At 45.3% G+C, this 12157-nt stretch overlaps 1 protein-coding gene across 20 annotated transcripts in view; it reads left to right on the top strand.

Annotated features, from left to right (window-relative positions):
• MACF1 (microtubule actin crosslinking factor 1) overlaps positions 1–12157 on the top strand; it is a 292907-nt gene that overhangs the window by 132777 nt on the left and 147973 nt on the right. For all 20 annotated transcript variants that reach the window (XM_088672217.1, XM_088672219.1, XM_060275855.2 and 17 more), the window contains 6 exons: positions 381–509; positions 1609–1686; positions 6012–6173; positions 7281–7385; positions 8088–8183; positions 10154–10279. In XM_088672217.1, the coding sequence (XP_088528343.1) occupies positions 381–509; positions 1609–1686; positions 6012–6173; positions 7281–7385; positions 8088–8183; positions 10154–10279 (696 nt within the window). The remainder of the gene's footprint in view (positions 1–380; positions 510–1608; positions 1687–6011; positions 6174–7280; positions 7386–8087; positions 8184–10153; positions 10280–12157) is intronic.

Consider the following 12157-nt stretch of genomic DNA (forward strand, 5'->3'; position numbering starts at 1 on the left):
AGGTTGGTCCAAAGTTGACTTAGTTAACTGCATGTGTCTAGTTTCTTTTAATGGGACACAGAAAGTGAAGCTGTCCTTAAGTTACTTATTTTAAAAGAAGCCCCATGAGAAGAACCCTGCTGGAATAAGGCCAAACACCTGTCCAGTCCAGCATCCAGAATAAAGTCCTTTTGGTTATTAACATTTGGGCTAGTATTCCAGTTCACCTTGGTGAATTTCTTGATAGCCAACAGTTTACAGAAGAATGGCATGACATGGCAGGAGTGTGATGCTTTCTACCTCTTAATAATTGGGTTGCAGCAAGCAAGGGTTAGCTGCTGTTGTTTTGCCCACAATTCAGCTGGGAAATGCTGACATTGCCTCTTCTGTGCTGGTTTCAGATGAAGCTGGAGCGGGCTGAATGGGGGAGCGACTTGCCAAGTGTAGAATCCCAACTGGAAGTCCAGCGCCATGTCCACAGCAGTGTGGAAGACCTAGGCTCCAGTGTGAAAGAGGCCAGGATGTATGAGGTAAGCAGGGACGCCTGGGGTGGGGTGTGAAGGGCGGCAGGACTGGTTTAGCTCACATCAAGAAAGGCGTGGAGGTTCCAGAGCAGCTCCAAAGAAGACAAGCAAAAGGTTGTGGGAGAGCATAATGTGGGAGGTAAGAACTGGAGGAGGAGGAGGAGCTGATTTTCGTTTGGAGGAGAGAAGCCTCCGGCCGCAGGAAGGGGTTGCTTTAGAGTAGCCTTTCATCTCTAGCTTGCACTCAGCTCCAGATGCTTTGGATGTCAACTCCCATGGCAAACATGATGGTTGGGGTGGTTGGAGTTATAGCCCAAAACATTGAGCTGGTCACCAACTTTATGGGGAAGGTGGCCTGGGGGCCTTTATATGCAAGCTCTTTACACTTGGTTTTGCAGAAGCAAAAATATAAATCTGTTGAATTAGATAGCCAGGCTTTCTTTTGTTAGCTTGAGTATCCTTTTCTGCCCCACTAAGTTCATGTTCCTGAGAGGAGATCTCATGCAGTTGCTGCTGGATTGGGGCCTCTGGGGTGTGTTGCTCTAAGGATAAAATTCATTCTAAGGGAGGGGTTGCCGAAATAGTGTGCTCCAGATTTTGTTGGACTCCAACTCCCATCAGACCCAGCAAGCATGAGTAATGTTCACAAATTATAGGAGTTGTAGCCCAGGGACATTAGGCTACCACTGCTCCAAGGGGGAAACACATCTTGGGACAGTCAATGTGCGTGTGGAGGGTTTTGATAGTGTGAAAACGATCCCTTAGGAGGATTGGGAATAAGTTCTGTGGCTAAAAGGGACACATAGAAGTCTGCTGTGCTCAGACTTCATTGTGCTGCTTTCAACAGGCCATCTGCCAGGGATTATTAGCTGTGATTCCTGCACTGCAGGGGGTTGGACTAGATGATCTTTGGGGTACCTTACAACTCTACAATTCTATGATTCTATATTTTATGATGCATGCAAGATTTGGGAAAGTGGAGGGATAAGGAAGAGATGAGAGAATTTTAATAGGACCTCCAGCTCTCTGTGCATTTCTAGTTAGGCGTGTAACTTTTGAACTGCTTCTGATCCACTTCTTTTTCTCTTCCTCCTGTTTTTTAAAGGGTAAAATGTCTCAGAATTTCCACACTAGTTACATGGAGACACTGGGGAAGCTGGAGACCCAGTACTGCAAACTGATGGTGAGTTGTATTTTGGGTTGATTCCTGTAACCAGCAAAGTGTCAGGGAACCTCATTCAAGTTCACAAGTTGTTGGAAGCCCCTCAAAGCTGTAAATTGCAACTTTATTCATGGAGGCTTAAAATTTTTGCCTGTGTGCCTGAAACCCTTTCTGTGCAATCTCTTTTAAATAAAGGTTTGCCTTTTCCTTGTTTTGTGGTTCACAATCTACCTCACATCTTCAAGGAGTGTTTCTGTGGCAGAAGAATGAGAATGTCTCCTTTAAGAAGCACTTGCTATGCAGTCTTTTCATTGATTTAGTTAAAGCATCCCCCCCCCCCGTGCTGCCACTCCCCCCAAAAAGAAAAGAAAGGCTTATATCAATATGAAGTCTGTTCCTGCCCTCAGATTTATAACACAAAAGGAAAGGGAATTGGGAAGAATGAGGAAAAATAGCAAAGGCACAACTTCTTAGTTACAGAGTTGTTGTAATGACCAGCTGGAATGGCAAGCGTTCAGCAATATGAGGACCCTAAAGTTGATCCAATGGAAAGGCCTTGCATTTCTGTCTTTCCCTCTGCTTTGTTCCTTGGGAAATATAATACATACAGTGGTGCCTCGCTTAACGAATGCCCTGTAAGACGAATTTTTCGCTAGACGAATGGATTTTGCGATCGGAGGTTGCCTCGCAAGACAAGGAGATTTCCTATGGCCGCCGCTTCGTCTTGCGAAGCGTAGCCATAGAAAAACGAACCTCTGACTTCAAAGTCCAGCGTGCAGCGAAAAATTGCCAGGGATTTTTGCTGCCTGCCTTCCCCTTGGCTTGGGGAAGGCAGGCGGCAAAATACCCCCACACCGCCGCACTTCGGCTCCGGGGGACGGAGCCGAAGTGCGGGGGCTGCGTAGGCAAGCAGCTGTGTGCCAGGCGGCGGGGGGGAAAGCAGCCCCCACACTGCCACACTTTGGCTCCGCCCCCCCAGAGCCAAAGTGCAGCGGTGTGGGGACTTTTCACTTTCACACCGCCGGGCTTCAGCTCCAGGGGACGGAGCCGAAGTGCGGCAGTGCGAAAGCCCCCGCACAGCCGCGGGCTTTTTGCCACCTGCCTTCCCCTTGGCTTGGGGAAGGCAGGCGGCAAAACGCCGCCGCACTGCCGCACTTTGGCTCTGTCGGGCGGGGGGAGGGAGAAGCGGAGGATTGGATTGGTCCTCCGCTTCTCCCTCCCCCCGCCCGACAGAGCCAGCAACCCCGGGATCTGTGCTTTCTGTCGGCGGTGGGGGGGAGAGGAAGGAAGGAGGAGAAAGGGCTGCTTTCTCCTCCTTCGTTCCTGTCCCCCTGCCGCCGACAGCAAGGACAGGTCCCGGGGTTCGGAGAAGCGCTGCTTCGTTCCTCTCCCCCCACCACCGACAGCAAGGACAGCTGTGGGGCTGTTGCCGCCTGTCTGCCTGCCTTCCAGGGAGCCAAGCAAGCAAGCGCCGCCACTGCCGCCAGTCCCCCAGAGCCCATAGGAACGCATTAATTAAGTTTTAATGCGTTCCTATGGGAAACGGTGCCTCGCAAGACGAATTTTTCATTGGACGAATTTACCGCCAGAACGAATTAAATTCGTCTAGCAAGGCACCTCTGTACTGTCCCCAGGCCCACTCCCTGGTACAATAACAGTAATTGCAGCAGATAAGTCATGCTGCTGCCAGGGCCGTCAGTTTAGACACATTATTTCTTCTTCTTCTTCTTCTTCTTCTTCTTCTTCTTCTTCTTCTTCTTCTTCTTCTTCTTCTTCTTCTTCTTCTTCCTCCTCCTCCTCCTCCTCCTCCTCCTCCTCCTCCTCCTCCTCCACCTCCACCTCCACCTCCTCCAATACACAAAGTAGCATGCCAATATAATAACAACAAAAATAGTGCCTCTTGAAAAAGATCTGCAGTCACACATGCAGTTTGCTCTGGTACAACACAAGAAAGCCCATGTAATTCTTTTTTTCTTTTTTTGTAAATAAATTTTTATTGGTTTTACTATTTCAACTTCAACAATAATTTTCCATCAAAAAAGAATGAGAAATACAAAATATCCAACATGAAGTATAAGAACTAAAACAAAACAAAACAAATCTTTTCGGAGGTTGTCTTTAACCTCCTGGCTTCCCTCCATTTCCTTTCCTGGTTCATGGAGTATATATATTTTCTTCAACCTCTTTTTTTCCTTATCCTTTTTATTTTATTACATACCATCAGTTTTTATTGTTTCAGATCAAATTTCCTTCTATAAACTTTATCTTATTTTAACTACTTGCAAGTGTTTAGTCAAAGCCTGCCAATGTATCTACTTGTACATATACAATAAATGCCTCCCATTCTTTTTTAAATTTCTCAATGTTATTGTCTCTGGGCTTTTCTGTAAGTTTTGCCATTTCTGCATAGTCCATCATTTTCAATTGCCATTCTTCTATTGTTGGTATCTTATCTTCCTTCCACCTTTGGGCTAGTAAGATCCGGGCTGCTGCTGTGTACATAAACAGTTTTTTTCTTTTCCTTTAGGATTTTGTTTTCTGTTATTTCTAGTAAAAAACGCTTCTGGCTTTTTGGTAAAAGTCATTTTAAACATTTTCCTCAGTTCATTATATATAATTTCCTAGTAATTTTAAACCATTTTACACTCCCACCACATATGGTAAAAAGTACCCTCTTTTTCTTTACATTTCCAACACTTATTAGAACTTGTTCTACACATTTTTGCAAGTTTTACCGGTGTTACGTACCAACGATACATCATTTTCATTTAGTTCTCTTTCAGTGTTGTTGTTGTTGTTTAGTCATGTCCGACTCTTTGTGACCCCATGGACCAGAGCACGCCAGGCACTCCTGTCTTGCACTGCCTCCTGCAGTTTGGTCAGACTCATGTTGGTAGCTTCGAGAACACTGTCTAACCATCTCATCCTCTGCCATCTGCTTCTCCTTGTGCGCGTCTGCTTCTCCTTGTGCCCTCCAACTTTCCCAACATCAGGGTCTTTTCCAGGGAGTCTTCTCTTCTCATGAGGTGGCCAAAGTATTGCAGCCTCAGCTTCAGGATCTGTATAGTTCTTATACTTTAGTTCTTATACTTTAGTTCTTATCTGTACATGCAGTAAATTTCAAATCCACCTTCCAAAGTTTCCCCCAGTCACATTCATTAGGATATTATGTCCCAGATCTCTCTAATCTAATTCTTAATATACTAGGCTACAATAGTGCTGTGGGTTACCCCACAGGGTACAGCTGCCCCACCACCTTTTCCTTCTCTTCAGATCAGAGTCTTCCATGCATCTGTTGTGGTGCATGCTCTGGCTCTGGCTAATTTATGTATGCAATAAATGCATATCAGATTGCATGAAAGTTGCCCACATTTTCAAATCCTCCGGCCACACATGCAGAACAGGTAGGTTTATCAGGCACTGTAACCCCACCCCACGCTCTGAAACCACAAATTGGTTAACAGTGCCTTTTCCCGATGTTTGACTATTTCTATCCTAGCAGCTGCCAGCAGGTAAATGATTTGCTCCTTTAAAAGCAGAACTGACTTAGAACCATCAATTTTTAATACAGTGGTGCCTCGCTTAACAAACACCCCGTAAGACAAAATTTTCGCTTAAAGAAAGGATTTTTCTAGTGGAGGTTGCCTCACTAGACAAATTCATTTTACGAAAAATTCGTCTAGCGAATTGCGATTTCCCATAGGAATGCATTGAAATTCAATTAATGCGTTCCTATGGGCAAATTTTTTTAAAAAAAAATTCAATGCATTCCTATGGGATTCGCTAGACAAATTTTTCGTTATAAGAATAGACCCGTGGAACGAATTAAATTCGTCTAGTGAGGCACCACTGTATAACGTAATGTGACTCTTCCCCATCCTCCCTATGCTACGATCTTCTTTTGTTTGTGCATTTAAAATATTACTTCAGAAATGGTGCATTATGCTTCTCTCATGTGATATAGTTGCACAGGTGGTTTGCTTTTTAAAACAGAGAAGGTGGACCCCAGCACATGTGTATCAGTAGCCATTGTTTGCAAACAGGACCTGGTGCCTCTGCAATGGAAAAGGGGCTCATGGGTGTTTCATACTAACCCTAAAATGTAACAGGAGAGCATGTAAAAAAAGGTTTGAAGAATAACTTGACAATGTGGGGATTTCTGACAAGGCATCTGGGAAGGAGGGTGGTCAGCATCAGAAGAGCCCGGCTGCTGGTTCAGGCCAAAGGCAGCCCTGCAGTCCAGCATCCTGTCCTCACAGCGTCCAGCCAGAAGCCTTTGGGAGGCCCTCAAGCGGACAATCCCTAGAGTGGCAGGAAATGTAACAAAGTATGTTGTCTTTTTGCAGGAAACCTCCAGCTTCCGACTGCAGCACCTCCAGAGTTTGTATGGGTTTGTGTCTCGAGCGACGACAGAGCTCATTTGGCTCAATGAAAAGGAAGAAGAGGAGCTGGCGTATGACTGGAGTGACAATAATCCCAATATGGCTGCCAAGAAGAATTATTTCTCGGTGAGTAGGAGGGGTTGGATGCGGCCAAGTGTTTGCAGTGCCTCCATGGTGTTCTGTATTCTGGAAGCAGCAGAGTTCCACATTTCTCAATGAAGCTCTGTGTTCAGGAAAACTTACAGGTTTCTGTGCATTTTCTCAGAAGTGCCTTATTTTGCTTCAACTTCATTTTTGTGCTTCCTTTTGAAATTCCCTGGTCAAGTCAGTGGGTGATATTCAACTAAGTTTTTCTTAGAGTAGACCCATTGAAATGAATGAACATGAATGAATACATTAATTTTAGTAGGTTTGCTCTGTGTAAATTTTTTTTTTAAAAAAAATTGACTACCACCCATAGTCTTTCCTGTGACTTGGCCAATGAGTTTCGTCAGTTTTCAAAACTTTATTTTACCTTACAATTTTATATCCAACTTTGCTTATATGTTTGAACCAAAGCATTTTATAGTAAAAATGGGGGGGGGGTTTATCAACAAAAATGCTGATCCAGTTCTCACTCAAATTACAGTTTAGCGTGAATTAATAGTAGTAGTATCAACAACCCCATTGAGAAGCAACCCCCACTCTCAAAAAATAACTAAATCAAGTCCAAAGGCTTTCATAAAGAGGGAAGTCTTAACATGGATGCAAGTACTGGGCTCAGCAGGCTATTGCTCCATAAAATCATCAGCCTCCCAGTCATTTAAGGCTTTAATGGTAAGAAGTTTCAATCACCTTGAGTCGATGATCCCCTTCATGGCCAAGAACAGATTTAAACCTTGGTTTCCCCACACCCAAATCTTCTATTCTTGCCAAAATGTGAATTGCTCTCATTGCTTAGAGTTCTTGCAGGCAGTGGGGCTGTAAAAAAGAGCTATGACCAGCCTGTGGCTGATCTACAGATTACATTATCCCTGACCAATGGCTGATGGACGTTGTAGTCCAGCAACATCTGGAGAGCCACAAGTTCCCTTTTCCCGTTGTGAAGTTTCATGGCTAAAGTTTCCAATAGTGCCGCATGTCTGCGTGCCTCCCGCCACTATTCCTGTGATGCCTACCAACAGAAAGGCAAACCTATTGTCTGATTTTGATATAAGGAATGTTATTGGTCCTCTTTGTATTTCTGCTGTGCAGGAGCTCACAATGGAGCTAGAGGAGAAACAGGATGTGTTTTGCTCCCTGCAAGACACAGCTGAGATGCTGTCATTGGAGAATCACCCAGCCAAGCAGACTGTGGAGGTAAGAGAAAGCTTGGAGGGGGGCATGCTTTGAGGTTGTGATTTTGAGCACTTTAACATGTGTGTTATGCTAGACAACTTCATAGGATATCTTGATGTATTTCAGTACGACTGCATCTTCCGCACATTAATTTGTGCCTTTTCAACCTTCCATGGTTGAAGGCTGGCTGGTTGAAATTGCACAGATTAAATGCACACAAGGTTTTCCTGGCTTGAAAAGAGTTTTTCACCTCTCTGCCTTGCTTACTGGGCAAGGGCCCTCTTGTCATGCCAGCTCTGGAACCTTGAGTATTGTTGCATGAGATCTTGTGGGAACTCAGTCAGCCCTATGGGATTGTGTGAGAGCATCCCAGAGCTGGTGCACTGAGTGGGCTTTGCCTGGTAAGCAAGACAGAGAGCTTAAAACCTCTTTGTGTGAGCTGGCACAGCAAGAGGGCCTTATGATAACAGATGTTTTGAAGTCTTTTGTTACAGCCAGTTGCCCCTTCCTGTATTCCTGAACATAAGCCTTGATTGCATGGCCAATTTTACTTTATTTAAAATATTTCTTGACTACCCTTCATCCAAACAGGGTCGTCTTCCAAAGGGCATGAATAAAACTGGTGATACCAGATACAAATTCAGCAAAGGTCTGAGCAGGCTGTAGTTGTTGGATGCAATTGTACAAAAAATGCTCTTTTGTCTGTTGTTTGGTTTTTCACAGGCATACAGTGCAGCAGTGCAGACTCAGTGGCAGTGGATCAAGCAGTTGTGCTTATGTGTGGATCAGCATGTGAAGGAGAACACAGCTTACTTTCAGGTACAGGGAATTCTCCATGGCTGCGCATCAGCGGTTAACTCATGAAGTCAAAACTAATGCCCTGTTGAAAATTTCTCCCACTTTTTTTCAGCCATTCTCCATCAGTTAATCAGAAAAGAAATGGCATTCAAAAATGATTAAATGGCAGAGGAAATATCTGCATAGCTGCCAAGTTTTCCCTTTTCTCGCGAGGAAGCCTATTCAGCATAAGGGAAAATCCCTTAAAAAAAGGGATAACTTGGCAGCTATGTATCTGTGATATTTTCATGAATGGGGTGCAGGGATTTTCATACACTTACCTCACTTTAGAGGTGAGTTTAGGGATGTGTATGAATGTCTTTTATGTCATTCTACATCTCTCTGGTGGTCTGCACTTTGAAGCCTCCCTGGGTGTTTGTTGTTCCATTAAAACCCAGGAAAAGGACACCATAGCATTAGCTCCTTCCATGTGGCTTTTTCAGTTCTGCAAGTATGGACAGCCAGGGAGGCTGTAGAGTGCTGGAGGAATGTTTACTAGAATAAAAAAACCCACATACCTCCTGCATGACCTTATAATGCTAAGATAAGGTCAAAACCCTGCACCCACCAGAATTTTAAAGCAATGCTTAAGTTCCCTGAGAGTGAGGCAGCATAACTTAAGCTTCTGTTTGAATAACTGTAAGATAGATATTGACACATCATGAGTCAGAAGACACTCAAACGCTGCTGCTGAACAGTACAGAACCCCACCCCAGCCTAACTGGTAGTGAGAACATTTGTTGCTTATCTTCCCTCACTGCTTCTGCTCCCACCATATTTCTTCTCTTGTCTTATTTATTTGTTAAAAGGTTTATATCCTGCTATTCAACACAAGTGATCGTAGAATCTGAGAGTTGGAAGGGACCCAAGGGGTCATCTAGTACAACCCCCTGCAATGCAGGAATATCAGCTAAAGCATCCCTGACAGATGACCGTCCAACCTCTGCTTAAAAACCTCTAAGGAAGGAGAGTCTACCACCTCTCGCTGTCAAACAACTCTTACTGGCAGAATTTTTTTCTGTATGTTTAGTTAGAATCTCATTTCTTGTAACTTGAAGCCATTTGTTCAAGTCCTACCCTCCAGAGCAGGAGAAAACAAGAATGTTTCCTCTTCCATGTGACAACCCTTTAGATACAGTGGTACCTCTACTTATGAATGACTCGACTTACGAATGTTTCTACTTACGAATGGAGCTCCGTCCGCCATCTTGGATGCTGTTTTGATAGGATTTTTTCTACTTACGAAATTTTAGATAGGGTTGCTTCGACTTACGATTTTTTTCTCCCAATGCATTCCTATGGGATTTGACTTACTTTTTTTTTTCGACTTACGAATGTGCGTTTGGAATGCATTAAATTCGTAAGTAGAGGTACCACTGTATTTGAAGATGGCTATCATATCGCCTCTCATTTTCCTCCTTCCCAGGCTAAACATACCTCAGAGTAGGATCAAATATAACAATAGAAAAACATACAATCAACCCATCTCAAGCTTTGCTAGTAGAAGAGTAAATCAGCTCTTTGCTTGTGTGGTTTGGTAGCAGCATGGAGGTTGCAGACTGTGCAAATTCCTGGCCATGCCAAGCAACTAGAGAAAGCATCCTCCTTTTATTAGTTACTTTATTAGAGAGGCATCAATATGGCTCATCTTGGGCTTGTTTTCTCAGAATTGGATCATGATCAAGACTTGTTAATTATCTTGATCATGTTCCATTCCTTAGAAAACAGGTCTAACATGAGCCATACTGATATGTGTCTAATCAAATAACCCAGAGGAGGCTGTTTGCTCTGGTTACTGGCCTTCCTTTCTCATGATGAAGATGCCTTTGAGCAAGTTGAATGGATGCTTTCTTTTCAGTCTTTCAGGTAAATTCCGCTCTTTCATAAAACATGCAATAAGAAACCTCTGACTGGTATTTTGACAAAGGGGAAACATTTTTGTGCTTTTGCAGTTCTTCAGTGATGCCCGTGATTCAGAGACATACTTGAAGAACCTCCAAGATACCATCAAACGGAAGTATTCTTGTGACTGCAACACCAGCCTGACACGCCTGGAGGACCTGCTCCAGGATTCCATGGTGGGTGCTCTTTGGGCAGATCTCAAGGTCATACAGATTTTGGCACATTATACCAGAATCATAGTTGCAAGAGACCACAAAGGTAATTGAATCCAGTCCCTGCTGATGCAGGAGATCATCTGCTGAAGCACCCCTGATAGCGGGTCATCCATTCTCTGCTTTTTAATTTCTAACAATAAGAGTCCACACCTTCCAAGGCAGCCTCTCAAACAGCTTGTACCATCAAGAAGCCCTCAGATCCTTTAGTGCCTGACATACGTCAATTTATTGTGATGATCTAACCCGCTCAGTAGCATCCAAGAACCCCCAAGTTTTTTCCAGTAAATTTGCTTACATTGCATCTCCGCATTGCTTACTTCTCTGCGCTTTATTTGAAAAAAGTAAAAAAGAATGTGCACGTCTTTTCAGAGTCTGCCTACTTTCCTTTCAAATGTTCCCAGAACTGCATTGTTTAACTATCCTTGTGTTTCAGTTCCACTCCCCACTATGAAATGCCTACTTGAGTGTGACCTCTAGCATGCTATTTATTTTCATTTTGCTAACTCCTCCTGCTGCTGCTATGAGCACATGATGGTGGCTTTTGCCATTAATTGTCTACCACAAATGGCAGTGGTTCACCAGGGTCTCGGGCAATGAGAACTCGTTCCTGCAAAGCATGTGCTCTATCACTGAGCTGTAGCCTCTCCCACCTTACACTGAGTCAACCCGTTGGTCCATCTACTCCAGTGTTACCTCCTCTGACTGGCAGCAGCCCTCAGTGTGCATGTGTCTGCTGTCTGGAACTAGGTAAAATACAGCCATCGTGAGCAAGCAGTTGTATGGGAAATAGTACTGTTGTGGTCCCTGTCCATATAACTCAAAATATCAGTGTTTGATGGATGACAGCAACTGGGGAAGTAGGCAGAAGCATGTGGCCACCATGACCTTTGAACGAGAGGAGCAGGCAGTGTGAAGTGTTAGGGCTCTTCAGTGCAGGGTTTGCTGACAAAGGTCTTGGCATAGGGTCTTTGGCAAGAGTGGGGCAGCTCAATGAATGGAAAGGGTATGACTCAGGGCCAGCTCTAGGTAGACCCCCGGTGGCGCAGGGCACCACGGCGCCGGCCCACCAGGAGGGCGCCGCGAGCTGCGCCCACCCGCTGGCCAGCCAGTCCGCCGCGCAGCTGCGCCTGTGGCAGCCGCGCTGCGCCCACCTGCCCACCGCGCTGGGAAACGGGGCGGGAGGGCACCGGAGAGAGCGCGCTGTGCCTACCCGCCCGCCGCGCAGCAGCGCCTGTGGCAGCCGTGCTGCGCCCACCCGCCCACCGCACTGGGAAACGGGGTGGGAGGGCGCCGGAGAGATCCGGCGCACTACGGCGCCAGGGGCGCTTAAGACGGCCCTGGTATGACTGTTTGTTGTTGAGTAACATTATGGCCAAAGGCATTGAGACGAGATGAAAGGAGGAAAATGGGGTGCAAGAGGAAGAGTGCTGGGAGACAGAAGGCAGTGCGTGAGCAGGAAGAAACAGAATTGTAGAGCTGGGAAGAACCCAAAGGCTCATCTAGTCCAACTGCCTGCAATTCAGGAATTGCAGCTAAGAGTTATGAGAAGGTGCACATGAAACCTGCTATGGGGAGAATGCTGAAAACATCCTCCTTGAGATGTGTGGTCGGCCATAGTGTTTAACTCTGCAAATCCCTCGGAATGTTGTGCTTGCTGGGGCTGATGGGAGTTGTAGTCCAAAGCCTCTGGAGGGCACCAGGTTGGAGAAAGTGGGGGGGGGGACATTTGTGGGTGTCAGAGGCAGCAGCGTCTTCTTAGATATTGACCCAACTTGGAGACTGGCTCAGAGTTTCAGGCAGGAAGCTGCACAAGTTTAAAAGTAATGGGCCTGGAGGCTA

Source organism: Zootoca vivipara, chromosome 6 (assembly GCF_965207765.1).
Source record: "Zootoca vivipara chromosome 6, rZooViv2.hap1.1, whole genome shotgun sequence".
NCBI lineage: Eukaryota > Metazoa > Chordata > Lepidosauria > Squamata > Lacertidae > Zootoca > Zootoca vivipara.